The sequence below is a fragment of the Perca fluviatilis genome, chromosome 8 (genome assembly GCF_010015445.1).
Source record: "Perca fluviatilis chromosome 8, GENO_Pfluv_1.0, whole genome shotgun sequence".
In the NCBI taxonomy this organism is placed as follows: Eukaryota; Metazoa; Chordata; class Actinopteri; order Perciformes; family Percidae; genus Perca; species Perca fluviatilis.
Genome location: NC_053119.1, coordinates 25,190,300 through 25,213,228, shown reverse-complemented (window position 1 = coordinate 25,213,228; position 22,929 = coordinate 25,190,300). Strand labels below are relative to the sequence as shown.

The following is a 22,929-nucleotide window of genomic DNA, read 5'->3' as shown; positions in this document are numbered from 1 at the left end:
GACTTAGTTATTTCAATCTAAAAAGCACAACCAAAACAGCAGCTTGTAGCCAACAGTAACCCATACTGTTGGCCACAAGCTGGCTATAAGAGGTTGATGGCTTGCAGTTAATGGGCTTCCTTGTTGGAAGTTTCAAAATGTGTATCGTGTTTTTAAAGTCATGCTTAATACGTGAAATCAGAAGAGCCTGGGCATGGTGCGATAAATATCATTGAAACCTTTACCCACCACTGTGCTCGCCTTGCCTCTTAGTTAACACTAAAAGAGGGGGAAAAAAAAGTAGTAATAGAAATGTGTTTCTTTGTACCCAATCTGTTTTTAAACCTCGCTGGGGATTATGTAACATGCTATGATCTCATCCCTGGGTTGCGTGACCTCTTGTTATTCATGCCCACTATAGAGGGGCCTCACTAGAGCCGAGGGTGGAATGGGAGGGGTATCCTGGTTTCAGTCTTATCTGATGAACCAAAAAGGACAAAGGAAGGGAAATTGGGTCTATTCTGCCCTCTCTTGGAGGAGCTAACCCAATGTGAAACTATTCTCTCCAAGGAGATTTGGGGCCCTATTTTAATGACCTGAAACGCAAGTATCAAACGCCAAACGCAAGTAGCTTTGTGGGCGGATCTCGGGCACTGTTGCTATTATAGCGGCGGGATAAACGACTCTTGCGCCCGAAGCAAATCTAAAATGGGTTGGTCTGAAGTAGCTACATTACTCATAGGTGTGGTTTGGGCGTAAGGTGCAATAAACCAATCAGAGCGTTATCTCACATTCCCTTTAAAAGCAGGCGTGCTTCTTCCATGGCGGACTGCTATTATAATGGCGGATTTGCTAGGTGCACGCTCTTAATACATGCACGGGCGCACGCAAGGAGCGGTTCACAGCCGAGGAGACCGACGTTTGCTTTTGATTTTTCTGAATGGTGATATTTTTGCAATGTATTCTAACATTAGACTGGGATTACCTCACTATAGACAATGCAGCTCTTCTGTCTCTCCTCTCCCGTACTGCTGCTGCGCTGCGCGTTTGGGTGGCATCGGCACATGCAGTTCAACATCACATCTCCTTAAGTCCTCTAATATTTCCTCATTTATGTCATCAACACATCCATGATTCATGGAAATGTTGTGTAAAACAAGGTCATATTTTTCCTTGTATTTATGTATGGTTTGCAAAAATGGGAACTGCTGGGTCTGTGAGATGAAAGAAGCAAAGTGTATGCGCGGTGTGCACACTCTACATTACGGCCAAGCATGCGCCCCTAAAATATCATCTGAATAACGCGCCACTGACTTTAGACCAGGTTTTTCCTGGTCTGTGGCGGAATTGTTTTCTGAAACTGCAAAATAGCACCAGGGAACGTTTAAGCCGGAACACGCCTCCTCTTTTTGCTGAACCGCCCCCGGGGTGTGACTGTGGAGGGAAAAGTCTGTTGTACGTCAGGTGCAAAATAGGAATGATACATGCATCGGTGTACAAAGTCAATTGCGCTGGGTGCAAGATAGGGCCCTTGGAAGAACAGAATTCTTCTGTCTCAAAACATACCTAAGCTATAGCCTAGAGGTTCAGCTATTTTGGCACATTTAGGGATGCACCGAATCCAGGATTTGGCCGAATATTGGGCTTTTTTGACGGGGTTCGGTTGCTGCTGAAACTTAGAATTTTTTTCCACCAAACCGAACCCTACACTTGCACTATGTGCGCTACGCTGGTCGACGTAATGACGCCGCCGTTGATTATGAGAAGGTGTTTACGTAGGTGGACCGTTCAATGCAGTAGGCTGTGAGAAAGTGAAAATGGAACTCGCGAGCAGAAAAAGCGCTGCCCGGCAGCACCCCCAGCCAAAAGAAGGCAACCCAAGCCGAGCCACACGCCCAACCCGCAATGCCGACCTGTCCCGCGCCGGCAAGGACCCTAAACAATACACAATATGCTGCCAAAACACCTGCGCATGAAACATCCGAAAGAATACGAGCCGCGCATGAAGGAATCCACAAACTGCAGCCAAAACGCAGCAACCCTAGGTACGGCAAAGGAAGGACAGTCACAGCTAAAAACTTGTGTTAACCAGACTGTGTCTCTCGCGGGCTGTCAGCTGTTCTCTCGGTAAATGTGCGGAGCGACCGAACGGCCGGCTGCTGCTCGTTAGCTTTCCAATTTCAATCACCCAACGTGCCTTCATCATACACTGGTTAGCGAAAATTTGCCAAACAATATTGTCACTCATCTGGTGATAGTGATGTGCTTTCCGACGATGTGAAAAGAGCGTGTGAATTCAACATTAAGTTGTTACATTTAACTATTTTAGAGGCTGTGGACGTTGTTTACTTCATTAATGTGTTTACTGTGTTAATGGACTGACGACGGGAGTAGGATTCAGTATTCGGATTCGGCAGAATCTTGACAAGTGGATTCGGTATTCGGCCGAACCCCAAAAATCTGGATTTGGTGCATCCCTAGCTAAAATGAAAAGACTACATCACAAATGTTGGCATCAATTGGCTAATTAATATGTGCCAAATATTAAGGGAACATTCTAAAGGATGTTTCCTTTTTGTAATTGGTGACATCAATACAGTACATATTATGGATTTATACGGATGTTTTCCCAACTAATAAACATGTTATTCATCAGTTTCCATTCCTGAAGTTATATATTCAACACCCTCAAATGCACAATGTTTTTCCAAATGGTAAAGTTACTTGAAAAAAGAAATAATACCCCTTTCATTCCCAAGCTAGATAGTGCCTTAAACGTGAAGCTCTTTATACTGGTTTTTGTCTGTGGCACATCATTCATTTCAGAAAAGGTCTCTTTAGGAAGAATGTGCATTCATTTTTGTTAAACCACTTGGCGTCCAGAGTCCTGCAGCTAATTAGGTAGTCTAGGTGTCAGTAAGTTAATTGGTGAGACTCCAAATCTTGAGTCCTACAAAATGGTTCAAAGAGAGGTAATTGAGCAAGCATGCCAAATCAAATCATTGGGATATAATTACACTGCATTATTAATTAAACAATCGGGCAGCACACGATATGCCCGTGTTCATTAACCTAGACAATTAATTATTACTAAAAAGGAACAAGAGACAAAAACAAACAAACCGAAAAAAACAATTAACAAAAGCACTATTCTAAACTGGCTAAATAAGGAGGCATGTGATAGGGGACGCCCTTTCTCAGCTGTTAACACACTTGTTATTGGTATTTATAAGACAGGTGCTTGTAAACCTATGACTTGTAGTGCTTTAACTATAAATCCAGCTTTAAATTAACCTATTTTGCTATATTTACAACAAGGTATGCATTAAGGCTTCGCTCAATTTCTGTGAGTTATCATTCTTTACTGTGTTTGGTTATGAAGCTTCATATATATTTCTCTATTACTGTCTAAGACACAAATCTCAGAAAACCTATGGTCTGCGTTACTATGGTCACCAGTGGGTCCTGGAGACTGGGTTGCTATGGCGACCACAGTTACTTAATGAGATTCACCAGCAGGGGAAACAAGAGCATTCAATCCTAGCCCTGAAAGCAGGTAACCATTAGAGCTGTGTGTGTGTGTGTGCGTGCGTGCGTGTTCATAGCTTTCTGTAGTGTGAAATCCCCATACAACAGGATTAAAAGTACCTAACATCTTTACCACCTCTTGGTCACATTTTTCACTTATGTAGTTCACACTGCAGCTATAACCTGCCTTGCTTTGACTGACATCTTTTTCCCCTCAGGAGATACTTCAGTGTTACAGTGGCCTAAAGGCAGCCCCTCCAATCTGTGCCCTTGGGCCTATAACTATGCTAAACAAGCACCTACTGCTGACACATCACTTGTGTAAACAAATAAAGCAACCCCCCGACCAAAAACAGAAAGTAATATGTAAAAAGGTCATATTAGAAGCCCTTAATAGGCTGTAATGATTGTATAGTTCATTGTAATGATTTTATAAATCATTACAGCTTCTATGAGAAAACCAACTTTCCATCATGAACAAGTCAAATAGTTCTGTTTTGTATAATCTCAGACTGGGCCCAATAAAACTGATGTCTTCTTGTTTGTTAAGTAAGCAGAGAGGTTCTGTATCGTACTGGATTGCATTAAGGAGGCCTCCACAGTCCTTAGACCTATACTCACTCCTTGGTGATAAGTCCTCTTGGTCCAGTGGGTGTGGCCAATTTTGGGTCTATACCATGGGTGTCCAGGATATGTCTTGCTGCTGGACTAAGACGTAACCTGGCAGGGAAGAAAGAGAGTAAGGCACAATTTTACAATAGTTCAAGTTTTAAACTTTGTACTTTTGCTTTTAAGGCCCAACATGAATTATTTTGGTTTTATTTATACATCAAAACAGACATAAGGGTACTTCAGAAACCTCCTGGGCCAGCAAAATGTTAAAGTATTTCAGACACTCTTTAGGATAGCACTGATTGTTTTTTTTATTGTTTATTTAGATAGGGACAGTGCATATTAATGGACATCACAAGTACACAGTGTAAATATGCTAGAGTTAGCACCATAGCTAATTTTCATCTTTTGTCCCTAGGCAAATACATTAAAAAAAAACAAAAAACAAAAACATAAAAACAGTAGCAAGCATGCAACACCCTCATAGTCTGAGAGGCAAGACAAAATACAACAGAACATGTGATTGTCACACATAGTGAAATGTGTGAGGCAGTTAAAAGTGAGTGCAGCTTTGGTTTTCTAGAAGACAGAATTTTAAATGAGTTTTAAAACTGATGTATGTGGGACAGTCCCTTATTGCGGGGGGGCAGACTATTCCAATATTCATTTCCCTTTACTGACAAAACAGTTTGTCCAAATGTGGTGCACCTAAAAAGGTATTACACAGTCCCCCTTGGTGGAGGCCCTTGTACTACCACCAGTCTCAATTCTTTGAAAGAAGTCATTCAGTGGGGGAGGGGCACAACGATGTATAGCCTTATATACAAAACAGGCATACTTAAAAATTCTAAAATTCATAGAACATGATAAAGGACTTGCTTAGCTCACATACCATCTACTTGACCTGTCTTTAATAAAGCCCATTCCTGTATCTATTGCCCGATAATCATGCTTGCTATACAACACATCCACCTTTCATCTTTCACGCTGGTCAAGCCGATGCAGCAAAAGTGCAAATCTGAAAATGTGGACGGGCTCAGAGTAAAATGTTTGCATACCAAATGGGGCCTGTTCTTCTGTGCCAGCTCTTTTGCTTTCTACAGGAGTATTTATTGTGTAAACCGGAGTGGGTAGGATCTTACACATTTTGGAATTCAGGGTGTTAGATGGTGGTAGATACTGTAGATTCAAGAGGTTTATTGTCATACCAGTTAAACAAGTACAAATGTGTGAAAAGCTGATGCTGAGAGGCTCCATTAAAAGGAAATAATACCTGAAATAAGCCTGGATAAGCACGAGCATCTCATTTTATATATCTTATTTCATGTATTTTTAGCCCCGTTATCTACCTATACTAGTCTTTTCTTGGCTTTGCAGTTACATCATTCAACTCAATGACACACAGCCTGTGAAATGACGGTGGTCACAGGGACAACACGTCCATTGATATTAGGCTCGTTCGAGATGAGCCAGATCTGCGCAGAATCGATCACCGGTGATCGGCGCCCAATGCATGCCGGTTAGATTTGTGTCCGACTTGATCCCGACTTGCTCTGACGTCATGCACACGTGGGCAACGATAATCTCACGAGACCAAGGCGGCCGCAGTTCTGAGACGCAGGTAGCGCAGTTGCTTTTCACCAACTGCAAGAGCAAGGCGAGACGCAGGTGGACCCAGGGCATGCTGGGAAACGCGGCCTCTCAGCTGATCAAACAGCTGATTGGTTCAGAATCGACTCAACAGGATGACGTTTTATATAAACTTTTTATTGATTTTCAATCGGAGGGATTTTAACTGTGATTTGTCTGATTTAAAAGCTTATTCTGTACAGAACACATGTTGTGTGGCTGATAGTTGTGTTTAAAAGTCAGAGAGACTAAATCTGTTCAGATTACGGATCATCTACAGTCTGTTGTTTATTAAAATCAGCAACAGATCGCATGTAGAGAATTTTGACAGCTACTTTGTCATAATAAAAACAACTGGAGACTGTGTAGGAGCTGATATAGGGGTCTGATAACATTTTATTAAATCGGAATCGGACCACCGTGTTTCTGTCACTTCCTGTTCAGCCTGAAGGCTGCTGGAGTCAGCTGGAAAACTGTCCGACTTGAGAGCGGACTTTTGTCACCGCCCCCTGCTGCTGCCGCCTGCTCTCGTCTACTTTACAGGCGAGGCGCAGTTCATCTCGAACGAGCCTCATATCTACACAATATCTACACAACAACAACCAAAACAAAACATATATCAGAAAACATCAGAATAGATGTTGGAAATGCTGTCAGCTCTCGTCACTTATTCCAACTAGCATGACCTGATGTAAATGCTCACATTGCACTAGTCACTAGTATTAGCTAATGTGCAAATCAGATGTTTTAACAACACTAGAACAACATGCAGACTCTAACGGTGGGTACTTTAGCAACAAGCTTGAAATTTAAACAAGCTCAAGCTTTATGTGTGGTAACATTATCGGTGTTGGGGCTGAAACAGCATACAAATCAAAATCCTGTTAAAATGGCTAAATTGTAGGTTTAAATTTCCACGAACACCGCTGCCAAAAAGATGTGACCCTCCACTATGGCCACATTGGGCAAGAAAGTGAGTGTACGGACCTGTATTGACTGCAGAGGTTTTATTCATTTGATTTACCTATACAGCGTGTGATTTAAAAAGGAAGGAGGCGACACTCACGGTCCTGACGTGGCTGGTTTTGGTGGAGTAGCTGGAAAGGCTGCGGCAGGGGGAACAACTGGGGCAGCGGCTGCATCTGTAGCAGGTGGAGCAGCAGCATCTGGAGCGGGAATCTCAACCTGCTTCCAGTCCTGCCCTTCCTCCACCATGAGGGCAATGAGAGTGCCCAGGCGCACATTGCGACTTCCCTCCTCCATCTGCAAAGAGGGTGAGAGGTACTTATACAGTAAGAACATTAGCACTGGTTTAGGCACCCCATACGTGCAACTGAGTTTAGAGGAATAAAAGGAAAAGTCTTTGTTGTATGGTTTTGAAGCAAATAATTAAAAACAGTGTTGGGCAAGTTACTTCCAAAATGTAATACATTATAGATTACTAGTTACTGTAATTTGAGAGTAATTAGTTATATTACAATATTACTGTCTCTGAATTGTAATGCGTTACACTACTTTTGCATTACTTTTGAGTTACTTTCGCCAAAATAACAGCAGAAGTTTGACTTGGCAGCTAGCTTGTGAATTTCACCACCGGATCAATAAAGTCTCCTCTTTATCCACTTTAATAAATCATAGATTATTCATAATATTTTGTATAATTAATATGGATATGCAAAGTAACTAAAGCTATAAAAATAGATAAGTAAAACGTACAATAGGCAAGTAGGAGAAAATGAAAATACTCAATTTCTCAAATACTCAAAGTACAGCAATGTTGTAAAATGTTTGTTTAAAGCACTTTGAATAAGAAATTCATGTTGTTTAGTTTAAAACAATCTAAAAGGAAACTGTCAATTGTAGTGTGATTAAAACTCACCATTTACATTATTTACAGTACTTGATTTACAGCCGATATGTGAAAAGGTACACAACCTTATTTAACAGTAATTTAGTTTTACTGCGAACCGTCACAGGAAGTGCTTTTATTTTAAAGTATCCTAAACGGAAGTTGGTTATGCAGCTGCACCACCTTCTCCTCTCTCTCTTCTCTCTCTCTCTCCTCTCTTCTTTCTCTACTCTCTCTCTCTCTCCTCTCTTTTTTTTTTTTTTCTCACTTTTCCTTCTCCTCTCTCTCATACTCTCTTCTCTCTCTTCTCTTCTACTCTCTTCTCTCTCCTCTCTCTCTATCTCTCTCTCCTCTTCTCTCCATACCTTTCATATATTTTTTTTTTTCTTTTTCTCTCTCTATCTCTCTTTCCTCTCTACATCCTTTCTCTCTCTCTCTCTCTCCTCTTCTCTCTCTCTCTCTTCTGTCTCTCTCTCTCTCTCTATATATATATATATATATATATATATATATTTTTTTATATTTTCTACACTCTATACACATATATATATTACACATATCACACATTATATATATACACATATACACACATATATATATACACATATACACACATATATATATATACATATACACACATATATATGTTTTTTGCAGTGTTATTTGTGAACGTTTCGACCTTTTTGCCACATTTCAGGCCTCAAACATAAAGAGTATAAAACTGTAATTTTTTGAGGAAGGAATCAACAACAAGTGGGTCCCAATTATGGAGTGGAACAGAAATTCATTGGCTATTTCAAACTTTTTAACAAATAAAAACTGAAAAAGTGGTGGGTACAAAAGTATTCAGCCCCTTTACTTTCAGTGCAGCAAACTCTCTCAGAAGTTCAGTGAGGATCTCTGAATGATCCAATGTTGACCTAAATGACTAATGATGATAAATAGAATCCAGCTGTGTGTAATCAAGTCTCCTTAGTAAATGCACCTGCTCTGTGATAGTCTCAGAGGTCCGTTAGTAAAGCGTGAGAGCATCATGAAGAACAAGGGAACACACCCAGGCAGGTCCGAGATACTGTTGTGGAGAAGTTTAAAGGCTGGTTGGATACAAAAGATTTCCCAAGCTTTAAACATCCCAAGGAGCACTGTGTGGATAATATTGAAATGGAAGGATTATCAGACCACTACAAATCTACGAAGACCCGGCCGTCCCTCTAAACTTTCAGCTCATACAATGAGAAGACTGATCAGAGATGCAGCCAAGAGGCCCATGATCACTCTGGATGAACTGCAGAGATCGACAGCTGAGGTGGGAGACTCTGTCCATAGGACAACAATCAGTCGTTATACTGCACAAATCTGGCCTTTATGGAAGAGTGGCAAGAAGAAAGCCATTTCTTAAAGATATCCATAAAAGTGTCGTTTAAAGTTTGCCACAAGCCACCTGGGAGACACACCAAACATGTGGAAGAAGGTGCTGTGGTCAGATGAAACCAAAATCAAACCTTTTGGCAACAATGCAAAACGTTATGTTTGGCGTAAAAGCAACACAGCTCATCACCCTGAACACACCATCCCCACTGTCAAACATGGTGGTGGCAGCATCATGGTTTGGGCCTGCTTTTCTTCAGCAGGGACAGGGAAGATGGTTAAAATTGATGGGAAGATGGATGGAGCCAAATACAGGACCATTCTGGAAGAAAACCTGATGGAGTCTGCAAAAGACCTGAGACTGGGACGGAGATTTGTCTTCCAACAAGACAATGATCCAAAACATAAAGCAAAATCTACAATGGAATGGTTCACAAATAAACATATCCAGGTGTTAGAATGGCCAAGTCAAAGTCCAGACCTGAATCAATCGAGAATCTGTGGAAAGAACTGAAAACTGCTGTTCACAAACGCTCTCCATCCAACCTCACTGAGCTCGAGCTGTTTTGCAAGGAGGAATGGGCAAAAATGTCAGTCTCTCGATGTGCAAAACTGATAGAGACATACCCCAAAGCGACTTACAGCTGTAATCGCAGCAAAGGTGGCGCCTACAAAGTATTAACTGAAGGGGGCTGAATAATTTTGCACACCCAATTTTTCAGTTTTTTATTTGTTTAAAAGGTTTGAAATATCCAATAAATTTCGTTCCACTTCATGATTGTGTCCCACTTGTTGTTGATTCTTCACAAAAAATTACAGTTTTATATCTTTATGTTTGAGGCCTGAAATGTGGCAAAAGGTCGAAAAGTTCAAGGGGGCCGAATACTTTCGCAAGGCACTGTATATACATATACACACATATATATATACATATACACACACATATATATATACACACACACACACATATATATATATATACACACACATACACATACACATACACATACATACATACATATATATATATATATATATATAAAAAGCGTGAGACCCTAGATGCAAACATGTCCATCAAGCTAAGTTGCTCACTTTCTTGTTTGTAAAACTGCAACATATTGAACAGTAAATGGTCACAGTAAAAGACAAGCGTGTTTGGTCGTCATTCGAAGCCATTCTACTACAGGCAGAGTTACTCTCCACGGCTGATAAACTGCAATGATATTGAGTGTAGCAAGCCTAAACATTAATTCCCGACATGTTTAGATCTGTGAGCGGCTCGGACTGACTGGTGTCCGTGCTGACGTACCGCCCCCTGTTGGGACACAGATGTTATGAAATAATACTCATGGCTTTTTTTTTCTTCCTGTGAACAAATGTTTCGCGGTGTTGGGAAAGTCTTAAAAAATGGTGCGTTAAAATGCATTGCAACTCGCGTTACTGAGATTGTAACGGGTATAATATTACCGAAATTTAATTAGTAATGCGTTATATTACTGCGTTACAGCAAAAAGGAATAAATTACTGTAATTGCGTTACCTTTGAAACGCGTTACTCCCAACACTGATTAAAAAAAAGACGAAAGGAAAGTAATACAGTTAATCAGTTGACCGGTGGTCATTGAACAGATACAAATTTTGACTAGAGATGGTACTGCCTAAAACACTGGTATCGGGAAGTACTGGAGTTTATGCACTGATCCAATACCACGTAATAAAGCCCTAGAGAAAATCTACGTTAAATTATTTTATTTATGTTCTTTTTCCGTTATAACGGACTGTCAAACTGGAGAATAAAAGAAAGTTCTGTGGCATTCATTGTTTGTTCTTTTACAAAGAGTTTAACCTGAGCCAGACAGTCAACAAAGATAGAAATCATATCACATCCATACAGGGATAGTAGTATACAGTTGTTAAAACATAAAATATATGACACACTGGTATCGGATCTGTACTCTGTATCGGCCGATACGCAAGTTCAGGTATCGGAATCGGGAAGCAAAAAAATGGTATTGGACCATCTCTAATTTTGACAGCCATTATTATTCTCATTCACATCAATTTCTATTGTGCAATTTTCTCCCCTCTTAACTTGACAAATCATACAAAAACCCAGCTGTGCTGGAATAGGTTCTTGAAGTGCAGTGGATGCGTTTCCATGCTTTTCAAAGTGGCCAACTATTGATTCACTATCTTGTTTCGGAGTAATCCAAATCGAATGCAAGCTCTACGCTACTCTCCCCAAGCTGTGTGCAAGGTGTTGTTCCTCAATCAATATTGATCAGCTTTAATGAAAGGCCAGGCACAATTCACAGGCGTTGGCTGCCGCACTTCATCTCTTTTCAAAAAGGTATCCACTTAGTGAGCAGCCAAGGATTGGCCAAAATAGCAAAGATATATCAGACCCTGACTGAGCTGTTTATATTCAATCACCCAACACCACCACTGATCCGCCAAGAGATTAAAACCTGCAATTTCTAACAATTGACCAAAAATACATAAAAAAACGGTATGATTTTACAATAAAATGTTTCTATTAAAAGCGCCATTAGTAAATCAACAGTTATTAACATACTCCACCCCAATCCCCTCCCTCTAGCAGGCTTGCAAAATCAAAAGCAAAAAAAAAAGAAAATTAAAAAAAAAAGAAAATCAGCAGCCTTCCAATAATCATATCCACCTAAGTGGAAAGGATGTATGAACACCTGTGCTCACTGGTAGAAAGAGCTGCACTTCCATGCTTATTCTGGGCTACTTTAGTTCAATGTAGACCTAATTATCCTGCACCAAAGCTGAATCTGCAAATCAACTTGCAGATTGAGCCAGTAAGTATCACTGCAAATAACATAAAGTTGTACTGGAGTACTAAAATAGAACACATATCTAGTCGATTTCACAAATTCTAAAAAATAAATATTTTTGAAAGGCATACCTTCTTGTCCCATTGGACTTTTCTGTACAGTGGAGAGCTCATATTTACAAACTAAGCGATGGTGGTGAGCAGCACAAAGCTATACTAACCTAAAGTACAATATACTGGGCAACACTAAAAGACTTCGCCCCAGGTTGTGAAACAAAACTTTCAGATAAAGTAATAATCTTAAACAATAGATCTGATGTGTGATTAATACAGAACTGCAATGGGAGGTGATGGATGAGGGTAAACGTAAGAGATCCCCTTAACTTTAGTCCCAAAGGGATTTTTTCACATGGTAGAGACTAGAGATGCAATATACTTCCCACAAAAGCTGTGGTATAGTGAGACAAGCAATGCTGAGATATGTGATACGTTGTTACGACAACCACCAATATATCTGTGTGTAACTGAAGAGGAAAACATAGGCTCTGACTAAAAAGACAGGATGCATAATATACTACATTTATTCATTGCAGTATATCTATCACACACACACACACACACACACACACACACACACACACACACACACACACACACACACACACACACACACACACACACACACACACACACACACACACACACACACACACACACACACACACACACACACACACACACACACACACACACACACACACACACACACAGTATAGAGAATACTCCTAAGAGAATGTATCATAGTTCTGGTGCCACAAAATTTGGCCAAAATAAGAAAACACAAATACAACATTATACAGAATTTATTATTACAACCCACCCAAATAGACTTGCACATTGTTTGTTAGGAGGAAAACACATGTGCAAGTATAGAGTGACTAATGGCCTAATAGAATGGGGCACTATACAATTACTAGTTAGTTGTGTGAATTTAATGTTTTGCAGCTGATTCTTCATTCATAGCTCCACCCCCCCACCTCTCAGGCTGAGAATGTATTTCTGTTGGTTGACCCTGAGGGAAATGTTATTAAATATTTATCCTACCCTTATTGTAATAGTACTAATACTGATTGGATAAATGCCTATCAGAAAACATGGAACTGCAATTTGTAAGGCATATCATGTTGAAGACCACTCAGCCTTACTGACAGAATGTGTAGTTGAGCAACATAAGATAACGGTTCCCAAGAAGTGCAATAATAGTGCCTGCAAGGAAGTGCATTTCTCACAAAAGTGGAAGTTGTGATAACCATGACAACAAGGCCCACCTCTTTAGAGACACACACACACACACACACACACACACACACACACACACACACACACACACACACACACACACACACACACACACACACACACACACACACACACACACACACACACACACACACACACACACACACACACACACACACACACACACACACACACACACACACACACACACACACACACACAATACTGGTGTGGGGCTCAACACTGCCATCAAATGGTTCTAGAACACACTGAAGCCTATGGTGAGTACTTGTAAATTATGCTCACATCTCATGGTTCAAAAGTGTGTGGTTTCACTTTACGGCCAAAGAGGCGCTGCCTAAAAAGCAACTGGTAAAATCCCATTTTATTTCTGTTAGCTGGAAGAAATATTTCATCTTTACAGCCTAGAGCATTGAACATCTCTAAAACAGTTTTTGCGATCAAAGGGAGCAATGAATAACACTAAACCACACACTTTGGGCCAGATACAGTTTACAGATTATAATAATTCATAATTATATTATGTATGAGTCTACACGGGAAAATGGGGAAGTTACTTCTGAAGGGCTCCTAAGAAGCTTTGTGCTGGGGAGTGATGTGGGGCTTACGGTGTTGGAATTTATACATACAGTATGTTTATTTGGTCTATAGTTTACGGTCTGTTATTATTTTGTTGTATGGTCTTGAACATTGTAGTAGTTCCTGTGTCATCTTTTCTTGAGTTTTGTCTGGGTGGGTGGCTGAAGAGCAGGGGGGGTATGTCCATGTTGCAAATTGTATGTTATGTGTGTTGTGCTAAAAATAAAAATCACACAAATATTATGTAGGAGTATAAATTATTATCCTGTACATTAAAAAACACAAAAAGTAAATTGGGCATTCTCTACCATTTTGCAACCAGCAACATTATTTTATTTTGTAATTAAATTGACATTGATTTACATGGATGGATGACCACTTCTGAATTAGGCAAATGGGCCCACGACTGTGAAGAAAGACTGCTAGGTCGTTCAGCCTTTCCTACGGCATCATTCTCACTGTGAAAAGTCTAACCGATCTCAAATAGGGCTCTTAAGGGTCCTCTCCAGAGCCCGTTAGCTAGGCTAATGATATTACAAAGTCAGACTAGACCATTTATGAAGTTTAACCTACTTAACTCCAAACTGCTGTTATCATACAGCCATACAAGTCTCCTGAGAGTCTAAACAGCTCAGTTACGATAACCTTGTCCTTAACAAGTATCAACATTCCTTTAAACTTCATTAAAATGGTTGCTATTGTAGCAGTAAATCTTGTGATGTAGATTTCATAACACGTGATTATTTCAGGTTTGACAGTCACTTGTCTCAGAGGCATCAGATCGTGGTCAAACATTGTACAGAGGAAGGTACAAGTAGGACCAAGCACAGATCAACCCCTGATTGTATAATGTTTAAGTAGGTTTATTTGTAAAAGGAAGATGGATTTAGCCTAGAGTTGCATATAAACAGAAAGGGAAGGAGTGAGATATGTTTTGAGGGAGTGAGACATGGTCTGTCTCTGATCAATATAGCATGACAGATATGGCACAAAGAGGATTGCAGTCACAGCCTTTGTCTTAGCATTACCAGTCTGTCAGCCCAATGTAATCTCACACATAAAAAAAAAAAAATTAAATTCAAGCTGCAACTTACAAATCCACTTATTCCTTCAGGGCATCATGTTTGATAAGCTTTCTAACCATATAACCACAATATTCAGAGTTTGAACTGTCAAGGAACCTTAATCACAGGCCATTTCCCTTTTATGTATTCCATATTTTCTATTGCTCGCCACTCCCTGTTTTCTCTATAATGTGTCACCTTAAACCCAACCACTTTCCCCAATGTACTGGTAGCATTTCTTGAAGAAAATTATGGACTGCACCTAATTCAGTTCAGCCAACAGCCAACAGCGTACATCCCACAGGCAATTTACTCTCATTTTGAAATTCTGAAATCAGTCTTTCACCCATTTGGAAATAAGAGAATGCTCCACGGTTAGAAAGTGATTTACCCAAAGGATTGATTTAGAGGACACATAGCTGTTGGTGTTTGAATTGATTCCTTAAATGAAAGTGTGTGGAGATGAAGAGATGAGGGGAAAGGGAATGATACATGGGAAACTGAAAGGTTAGCACTGTGGAAGGTCTTGGATATCTTAATTGATCTATCTATCTATCTATCTATCTATCTATCTATCTATCTATCTATCTATCCTTTCTGTCATTTAATTCAATCACCAACTCATCCACAATCATCTACATTCTGGTGTACCTATCAATAAATTCACTTTAAACATTTCTAGAACAGTGTTCTCCATTTAAAGCTCAGTAGCATTCATCTTTAGACACATCTGAACACAGAGAAGCTGTGAGCATGTATAGTATGTATCTGCAAACACATTGGGTGTCATTTCCTACAGGCTATGAATGATTGTACCCAGGGCTGATTGTCAGATTGAAGCCCTCGGGTCAGGGTAGAGCAACGCTGTAAGAGTATGATGAGATACAGTAATCTCTGTTCACAGTGCTGCTGCTCCTACCCCCAACATCCCCATCCCAATTTGAGCAGAATCTATCCCCTGTTTTCTCACCCCTAAGAGCCATGGTTGGAAATTGGTAAAGGGCCATAGGAGTACTTAACCCCCATAAATTACCCCGGTGGAGTGCAGGGAGTTCAACGCCTACTGCAGCCTGTCCAGGCATTTGGCCACAGGCAGGTAATTATGGTAGCCTCTAAATTAGAAACAGACTGGGTGCTTGGCAAGCCCTTGTTACACTTCAGAGATCTAACTCACTCAGACAAAGTGGATGTCAGATTGCCCATGCCAATGTTAGGGTGCACAAATCTCTGAAATATTGCCACTAGCTGCTGTTTTTTCATTAATTATGTACATGAGAGAGAGAGAGAGAGAGAGAGAGAGAGAGAGAGAGAGAGAGAGAGAGAGAGAGAGAGAGAGAGAGAGAGAGACACACACACACACACGGCTTATCTAATGCAGACCATCTTTCTCTGCCAGATTCAGCTCTAAAGCCCCTACCTCCAATTATTGGGTGGTTGCTATGGAAACTGCCTTATAGCCACAGTGGCAAACACAAGGATGGAGTAAGGGAAAGTGAAAGAAAGGAAGCAAGTGAAGTGAAGACAAAATCATCTGGTAATTAACCGATTAATTTAGCCATTCCTATGTTTGTGAGTGCACATGTAAGAAAAGATTGTCTTGTTCATGAACAATTATAACATAATAATATTTGCTGGTGCAGACTGGTTGTGTATTTTTTTTTTTTTTTTAAGATTGCACAAAAAACACATCAGCTAATTAATCCCTGCTCCACTCACAGGCGCAATGTGAGCATGTCCAAAATGACATGGCAAGGGGACACGCTGGGTTATTAATTAAGTCACTCTCTGTGACATGGAGCAATACCTCACTGCCATCCCTCCGTTTTTAAAACGGGGAAGCTATAAGAAAACGTTAACTTAAATCTTACTTTAACTACCAGGGGATCTCCCCCTCCTTCCCATTTTACATACGGTCCTCAGATCTCTCACAGATCAGTCAAAAAGCTATTGAAGATAAAACATCTTCATCTTTCTGTTTAAGGGGACGAACATGTGGTGGAGTATTGATTAAAAAAAAACCCAAACTGATAGCTCTGTGTTTGGCAGCCTATTAAAAATTCAACCGACAAATGGCACGATGTTGCGGGGTTTCACGAAGACAGCCCTTCAACGCGTGTTGTTGTACGTCTGTATAGGGAGAGCAGATTTAACAAGCGTAGCCAATTAGCATAGGCAACGGGGGAACCCTGAAACATTCACACAGAAATATTAACAGGACTATATTCTATGTGAATATAAAGTCATTTCAAAAACATAGCAAAAACTACTGCACATTGCTGACTTTACATTGTTTGAAGGTATAATAACAGAATACCGTGGAACACACTTTATTGTTAGAGAAAATCCCACACACTGACCATTACTCAAGCAATAACTTATTTAGAAGAAAAATACAATGTTGTATTTTTCTTCTGCATAATGGACCATTGCTTAATGGTCAGTGTGCAGGATTTTCTCTAAACTTTTTGATCTGCTACTTTTGATCATATCCTACGCACCTGCCCGACAAAAGAGGTGTGCAAAAAAAGCTTTCCTAAGAGGCCCAATTTCAAATCCTGGTGCTAACACACACTGAAACGCACAGCATTTCAATACTTTATCAAACCTCTACTTTCATAGTTAAGTATACCTTTATTCCGGTATCTAATAATCTCTTGGAGAGGTGTATCTGTGTTTTGGCTCACTCACCAATATCTTTGCCATGATACCGTCGTCATTAGATTCCAGGGTAACAACAGCCTTGTCAGTCTCAATCTCACAAAGGGCATCACCGGCTGCCACAGCCTCACCTGCAAAAGTAAAGAAACATCCAGGAATACATCTTAAATATGAACTTTTGTTTGGCATTTTAAGCAACTCATTCCCAAAACAATCCCTTAATTATAAAAAAGGGGCCTCTGACCTTAGTTAAAATGCAAATGACTCATTTTAGCTGCCACGATTGCAAATGCGTGAATCATAATCATCAGCAGCATGTTAAAAACAAAGGCTCTTTCGCTGGGGCTTTGCAAACACACAGAGAACAAATTAGTTATCATACAAATGAAAGCATTCCATTGAAGGGACAAAAAGGTTATGTGGGAAAATATCTGCTCGGGCTTTGGCCTACATATCAAATGAAGAGCCTAATCAATGTTTCATGGGAAAGAATGTGAGATACGGAAACACAGCGTGTCTGAAAGAAAGCGAGATCTTTGCCTATCCTTAGAATCCCAGTAGATTCCCGCTGGTCCACCGCATGAGAGAGCTGGAATATATTAGCATTTGCTTAGAAATGAAAGAAGATGGCAATTAGGAGCCACTGGTTCAGTTCTTCCATGCTCATAGATCCATTTTGTGCTACACCTGTTTTGTGCAACAATTCAAATGGCGCTTCCAATGGAATAATGGACCTTATTTTTCTCCTTGGACAAAAAGGAGAGTAGAAGAAAAGCTATCGTCAGTTGTACAGTTCAGTCGGAAATGCTCGTTAGAAATTAATAGGTTAATGGTGAAGGTAAAGAATATTTTGGTTACATTATAGCCCCCCCCCAAGCAATTTCGAGCCTTAAGCACTTGCAGTCAATCTATTTCATGAGTACTAGGTATGGTATGATTGAATCGTCTTTGTGACATATGTCCACGCGTTAAGAAGCGAGGAGGAGGCAAGGTGTATAAGATTAAGGTCAAGGGTTATTCAGATCTGACATATGGTCACATGTCTATCTTCTGGCAGAAAAAAAAGCTGTAACAAGGGTATGGAGCTACTAGTAGGAAAATCAAGGAAGACAGTGCTATGATGACAAAGGCAAAAATGTATAGAATCAATATTGAAAACGAGAGTTTGTGGGATATTTTCTTTTTTTTTTTTTTTTTAAAGGGAAAGAGATGCTTGGGAAGGGAAAAGGAGGAACAGGGTGGGTGAAGGGAAGAGTAGATGGGATGGGTGAGGGGAACGTTGAAAGAGGAGAGGGAGTATTGATGCTGGAAGCCCCAGAGAGCAAGCAGGAGTGGAGAATTCAAAATTGGATTTGTACGGGGCATTAACACCGTATGACCCCGGGGGTTAAGTGTGATGTGCGATATTAAAGATTAAACAGGTGACCTTAAGATTTTTCACCTCTGCTCAACCAGAACGCCAACATAACAACAACAAAAAGATATTTAGACTACACAGGTATGCAGGTCGAGGCTGTGTTACAGTATATTCATACATAATGGTACAATAGTAACAAAATAGTTGTGGGCAACTATGTGGAAAAAAACCCCAGCTTTTTTTGGCATTCCAGGGAGATGGTTATGTTAAATTCTAATTCAGGGAGCCTTCAAAACAAGATTCCATTGGAGAACAATTAATCACATTACCCCGATATAAAATACGTGCTTTTTGAAAGCGCTCTTTAAAAACTCTATGGTCGATGGTAGAAAAGTAGCATCCCGGATGTGTTTTTCTTGTCACTGAGAATTTGTCTTTCCCTTCCTCACTTCCACACACATGTACATAGCTCACCCCAAGTCACAGGAGCACATGGCAACACATCAGAGCAGCCAATCAGAATTCAGTATGCTGCCGCCTGATAAATGAGAGTGTGGCTGAGGCGCCTGGCTGAGCAGAGTTGCTAAGCTGTGATGAATAGTGACTGCCGTGTTTCCTTGAGCGAATTAGCCACCAAATGCCCTCAGGTGTTTCCAGTGCTCAGTCCTCTGCCTTACAGAGCAATGTGACAGCCTCGAGTAAATGATTAGTGCCAACGTTGGTCCATCATTGAGGGAAAAAGAAATACTGAGTTTTTTTAATCTGATGAGCACAGATGCAGAGGGTGTTACTGTGAGAATTACATATCGTTAAGACTAACCTGCTAAACAGTAGATTTAGTAGGTTAGTTAGAAGAAGTAAAGCAGAAGAAATGTGGTAATGAGAGCTGGGGAAATGAAGCATTGTGTCATGTGTCACATGCTTTTTACCTTCCTTCTTCAGCCATTTGACTATGTTTCCCTCCTCCATGGTTGGGGAGAGTGCAGGCATCTGCACTTTGACTGGGCTGACACCTACAGGATAGAAAGAGAATAATACAATTTACGTCAGGGGCCTTCAGGCTTAAAACTACAGCAGACATATTTCCATGAAAATAATATTCAGAACCTTCCTACAGCCAGGTCTTTCAGCATCTGCCAGGCTATGTGAATGTCCAAAGAAATCACGTTACACAACCAGAAGTAGCAGTGTTTGGCTGATGCCTCAGGGGTTTCAACATCTTCAATTCGGCAGCAGGGCACGCAAAGAGACAGTGTCACAATGACAAAAATAATGCTGGCAGGTCACTTATGTAATTGTGATTCCCGCTGACATGGCACCAGAGGCTGCAGAGGCACTAGTACTCTTGCAGGCCTTTGAGCGACCATCAAAAGCCCCCCCCACTGTCACCAGCTGCAGTCACTCAGAACGGCAGGGTTCAACTGGCTCACAGCACTGTGGTGGACAGTGAGTCTTCAGGCTGCCAGAGGCATCACTGCTTTACTACAACTAGCCTGCAATGCTAAAGAACAGTCAGACATGGACAAAACTCAAAAGGAACACCCCTTTGTTTAGTGTATTATACTGTATATTCTCAGCGAACTGCTCACATAATGCAGACATGTATGATGTAAGGCTATACAAAGAAAAAGTGATATAGATACAATGAATAAGAGACCGAAAAAGTAAACGGATGAGGCAGAGGAAAGGGAAGATGTGAAAGGGTGTTTTTTTTTTTTATTAGATGAGACTCAAATAGTTTAAATAGAACTAGTGAGGGATATAATGATGCTTGCACATGCACAGCTTTCTTTATATTCACCAGAAGATCTAAATAAAATCACTGGAATTAACTATTGAATGTGGAACTATCTTTATAGGTCTTAAGTATGTTAAAGACTTTTTTTAATCAAATTAGGAAGGATTTTCTGCCTTTGCCTTATGTCAAATAACAATCTTTCCATTAGAGATGCACCGATAGACCGGCCCGTGACCGGAATTGGCCGGTTTTCACGTGCTCGGCCATGACCGGCAACCGGCAGGTCAGTCTGACAAATGCCGATTTCATGCCGGTCAACGCTACAATGAACTGACAACATAAGTTATACGAGTTACAGTTCTCAAGGACGCACGCACACACGGACGCGACATCACGGTCTCTTTCTCCTTTCTCTCAACTTTTCCGCCGTGTGGCGCGCGTACCCGCTCGCGGTGTGAATGTAGGGAACCTCGTGAATTAACCTGCAACATGTCAGCTGTTTGGAAATTCTTCAGCGTGTGTGCAGAAGATAACAACTTTGCAATATGCAACACCTGCAGGGAAAAAGGGCGTGGAGGGTAGACACCAAAAACCAAAATCACATTTTTTTAGTTGGATATTGGACGTGAAAAGAAGGAAATGGTTCTAACATTGCACTTTAGATGTGTGTGAATTTCCCACACCAGGAGTAATCTATATAGTTCTATTTTATAGTGATCCATTACCTGTTCAAAAGGTTTTCTATGTTCTGTGCAAAATGTTCTATTAAAGAAAAACTAGAAAATAAATATTTGTGTGCAGTAAAGTGGTTAGAAAAAATGAAAATCGGAATCGGCTAAAATCGGTATCGGCTGGCCTAACTCAAAGAAAATCGGAATCTGCCTAGAAAGTTGAAATCAGTGGATCTCTACTTTCCATTAAAATGTTTAAATCCTGTGTGGTCCCCAGGCATGCTGTGTACTGCTGCCATCTGCTGGATATTTGACGATGTTACAAAACTTGAGTGCATCAATATATTTTTGCAATAAAAAGGAACTGGGCCCACTCTTGCAAGAGTGAAAAAAACACATGTCAAATGGTCAAATCATCATCAATCCGCCATACTGACGTATGCCGTACAGGGAGACCCACACATGGGTAAACAACGCTGGTCTGTCAGAGAAAATCTCGGCGAGGCTAACTCGTAGAATAACTTGTGGCACAAGTAACGTTAGCTGTGTCACATTATAAGAAGGCCCGATGCTGCTAACAAAGCTTAGTCAACAGACATAGCTACTTGAACCCAACACAAACAACGTTTGCCGACACACTTTACGTCTAGCAATCTGACTCCGAAGAGGTTAAATTACGTCCCTCCGCTCCTAACACCCAAAAACCTCTCGAAAATTCACGATCGAGTTTTGTCCAAGTTTGTAACAGTTATAATTGATTTGACCAACTTTAGTCCGTGTGGAACTTAATCCCTTCACAATGTCATTTGTTTTTCCATTTGTATGGACTCCGCTTGCTCTGATGATCAAATAGCACCCTCGTTATTCAGGCAGGAATACGACATACCAGTACGCCCATTTAACCACACGTTTATTAGTTATGTTGTGAAAAACGATACCGAAGTAACAGAAGTACAAGATTATTGGCACTAGAAAACGACGATAGCAAATGTTAGCGTCTGACAGCACAGAAGAGGATACAGCTATCCGTTAGCTACACTGTCAACACTCACCGAGGATCCATGGAGACCGAAAGAAGTGTCTGACGTGCTCCTGCCATGGATGGGTAGCCCATACACATTTATTAAAATTAGATAATCTAAGGCCAAATAAAATCCCTTGACGACCGAGACGCAAGGAAGCCGCCATGTTGTCGTCCTCCGTTGGTGAGATGTGTCTATACAAATGCCTGATATTAAAGCAGCGGGAGGAGAATGTATAGCCTAATGTAACATTTTAAATTAATCTTATTAGAATGATCAACTCCAGAAAATTTTAAACAAATGTCCAATGATTCATCACCTATTTAATCTGCACGGAAAATGTATTTTTGATTTATTAAGAGCTCAATGAGCAGGCTAAAAATAAGTAACTGTTTTGGGTCCTTCGAGGTCTTTTATACTGTTGTTCTGTTACGTTTAAAATTGGTCGAAATCCCCAGTGCTCACTGATTTACTGCCCTCTGCTGGAATTAATGGGGAATTCTCCTGTAAAAAGTAGTTCTGTGTTTAAAACTTTTATTTATTTATATATATATATATATATATATAAGTAAAGGCCAAAGGTTTGGACACACCTTCTCATTCAATGCGTTTCCTTTATTTTCATGACTATTTACATTGTAGATTCTCACTGAAAGCATCAAAACTATGAATGAACACATATGGAATTATTTACTTAACAAGTAGCCACCCTTTGCTTTTATGATAGCGCTGCAAACCCTTGGTGGTCTCTCAATG

General features: G+C 40.4%; 1 protein-coding gene and 1 long non-coding RNA gene across 2 annotated transcripts in view; one reads left to right on the top strand and one right to left on the bottom strand.

Annotated features, from left to right (window-relative positions):
- Nucleotides 1–22,484, bottom strand: part of pdhx (pyruvate dehydrogenase complex component X) — a 39,516-nt gene extending 17,032 nt beyond the window's left edge. The window contains exons 1-5 of the mRNA XM_039808889.1: nucleotides 22,204–22,484; nucleotides 19,672–19,755; nucleotides 17,416–17,516; nucleotides 6,815–7,011; nucleotides 4,129–4,227 (exon numbers count right to left, since the gene is read on the bottom strand). Of these exons, the coding sequence (XP_039664823.1) occupies nucleotides 4,129–4,227; nucleotides 6,815–7,011; nucleotides 17,416–17,516; nucleotides 19,672–19,755; nucleotides 22,204–22,339 (617 nt within the window). The 5' untranslated portion in view covers nucleotides 22,340–22,484. The remainder of the gene's footprint in view (nucleotides 1–4,128; nucleotides 4,228–6,814; nucleotides 7,012–17,415; nucleotides 17,517–19,671; nucleotides 19,756–22,203) is intronic.
- Nucleotides 1–22,929, top strand: part of LOC120564148 — a 46,877-nt gene that overhangs the window by 14,977 nt on the left and 8,971 nt on the right. The gene's annotated exons all lie outside the window — the stretch shown is intronic.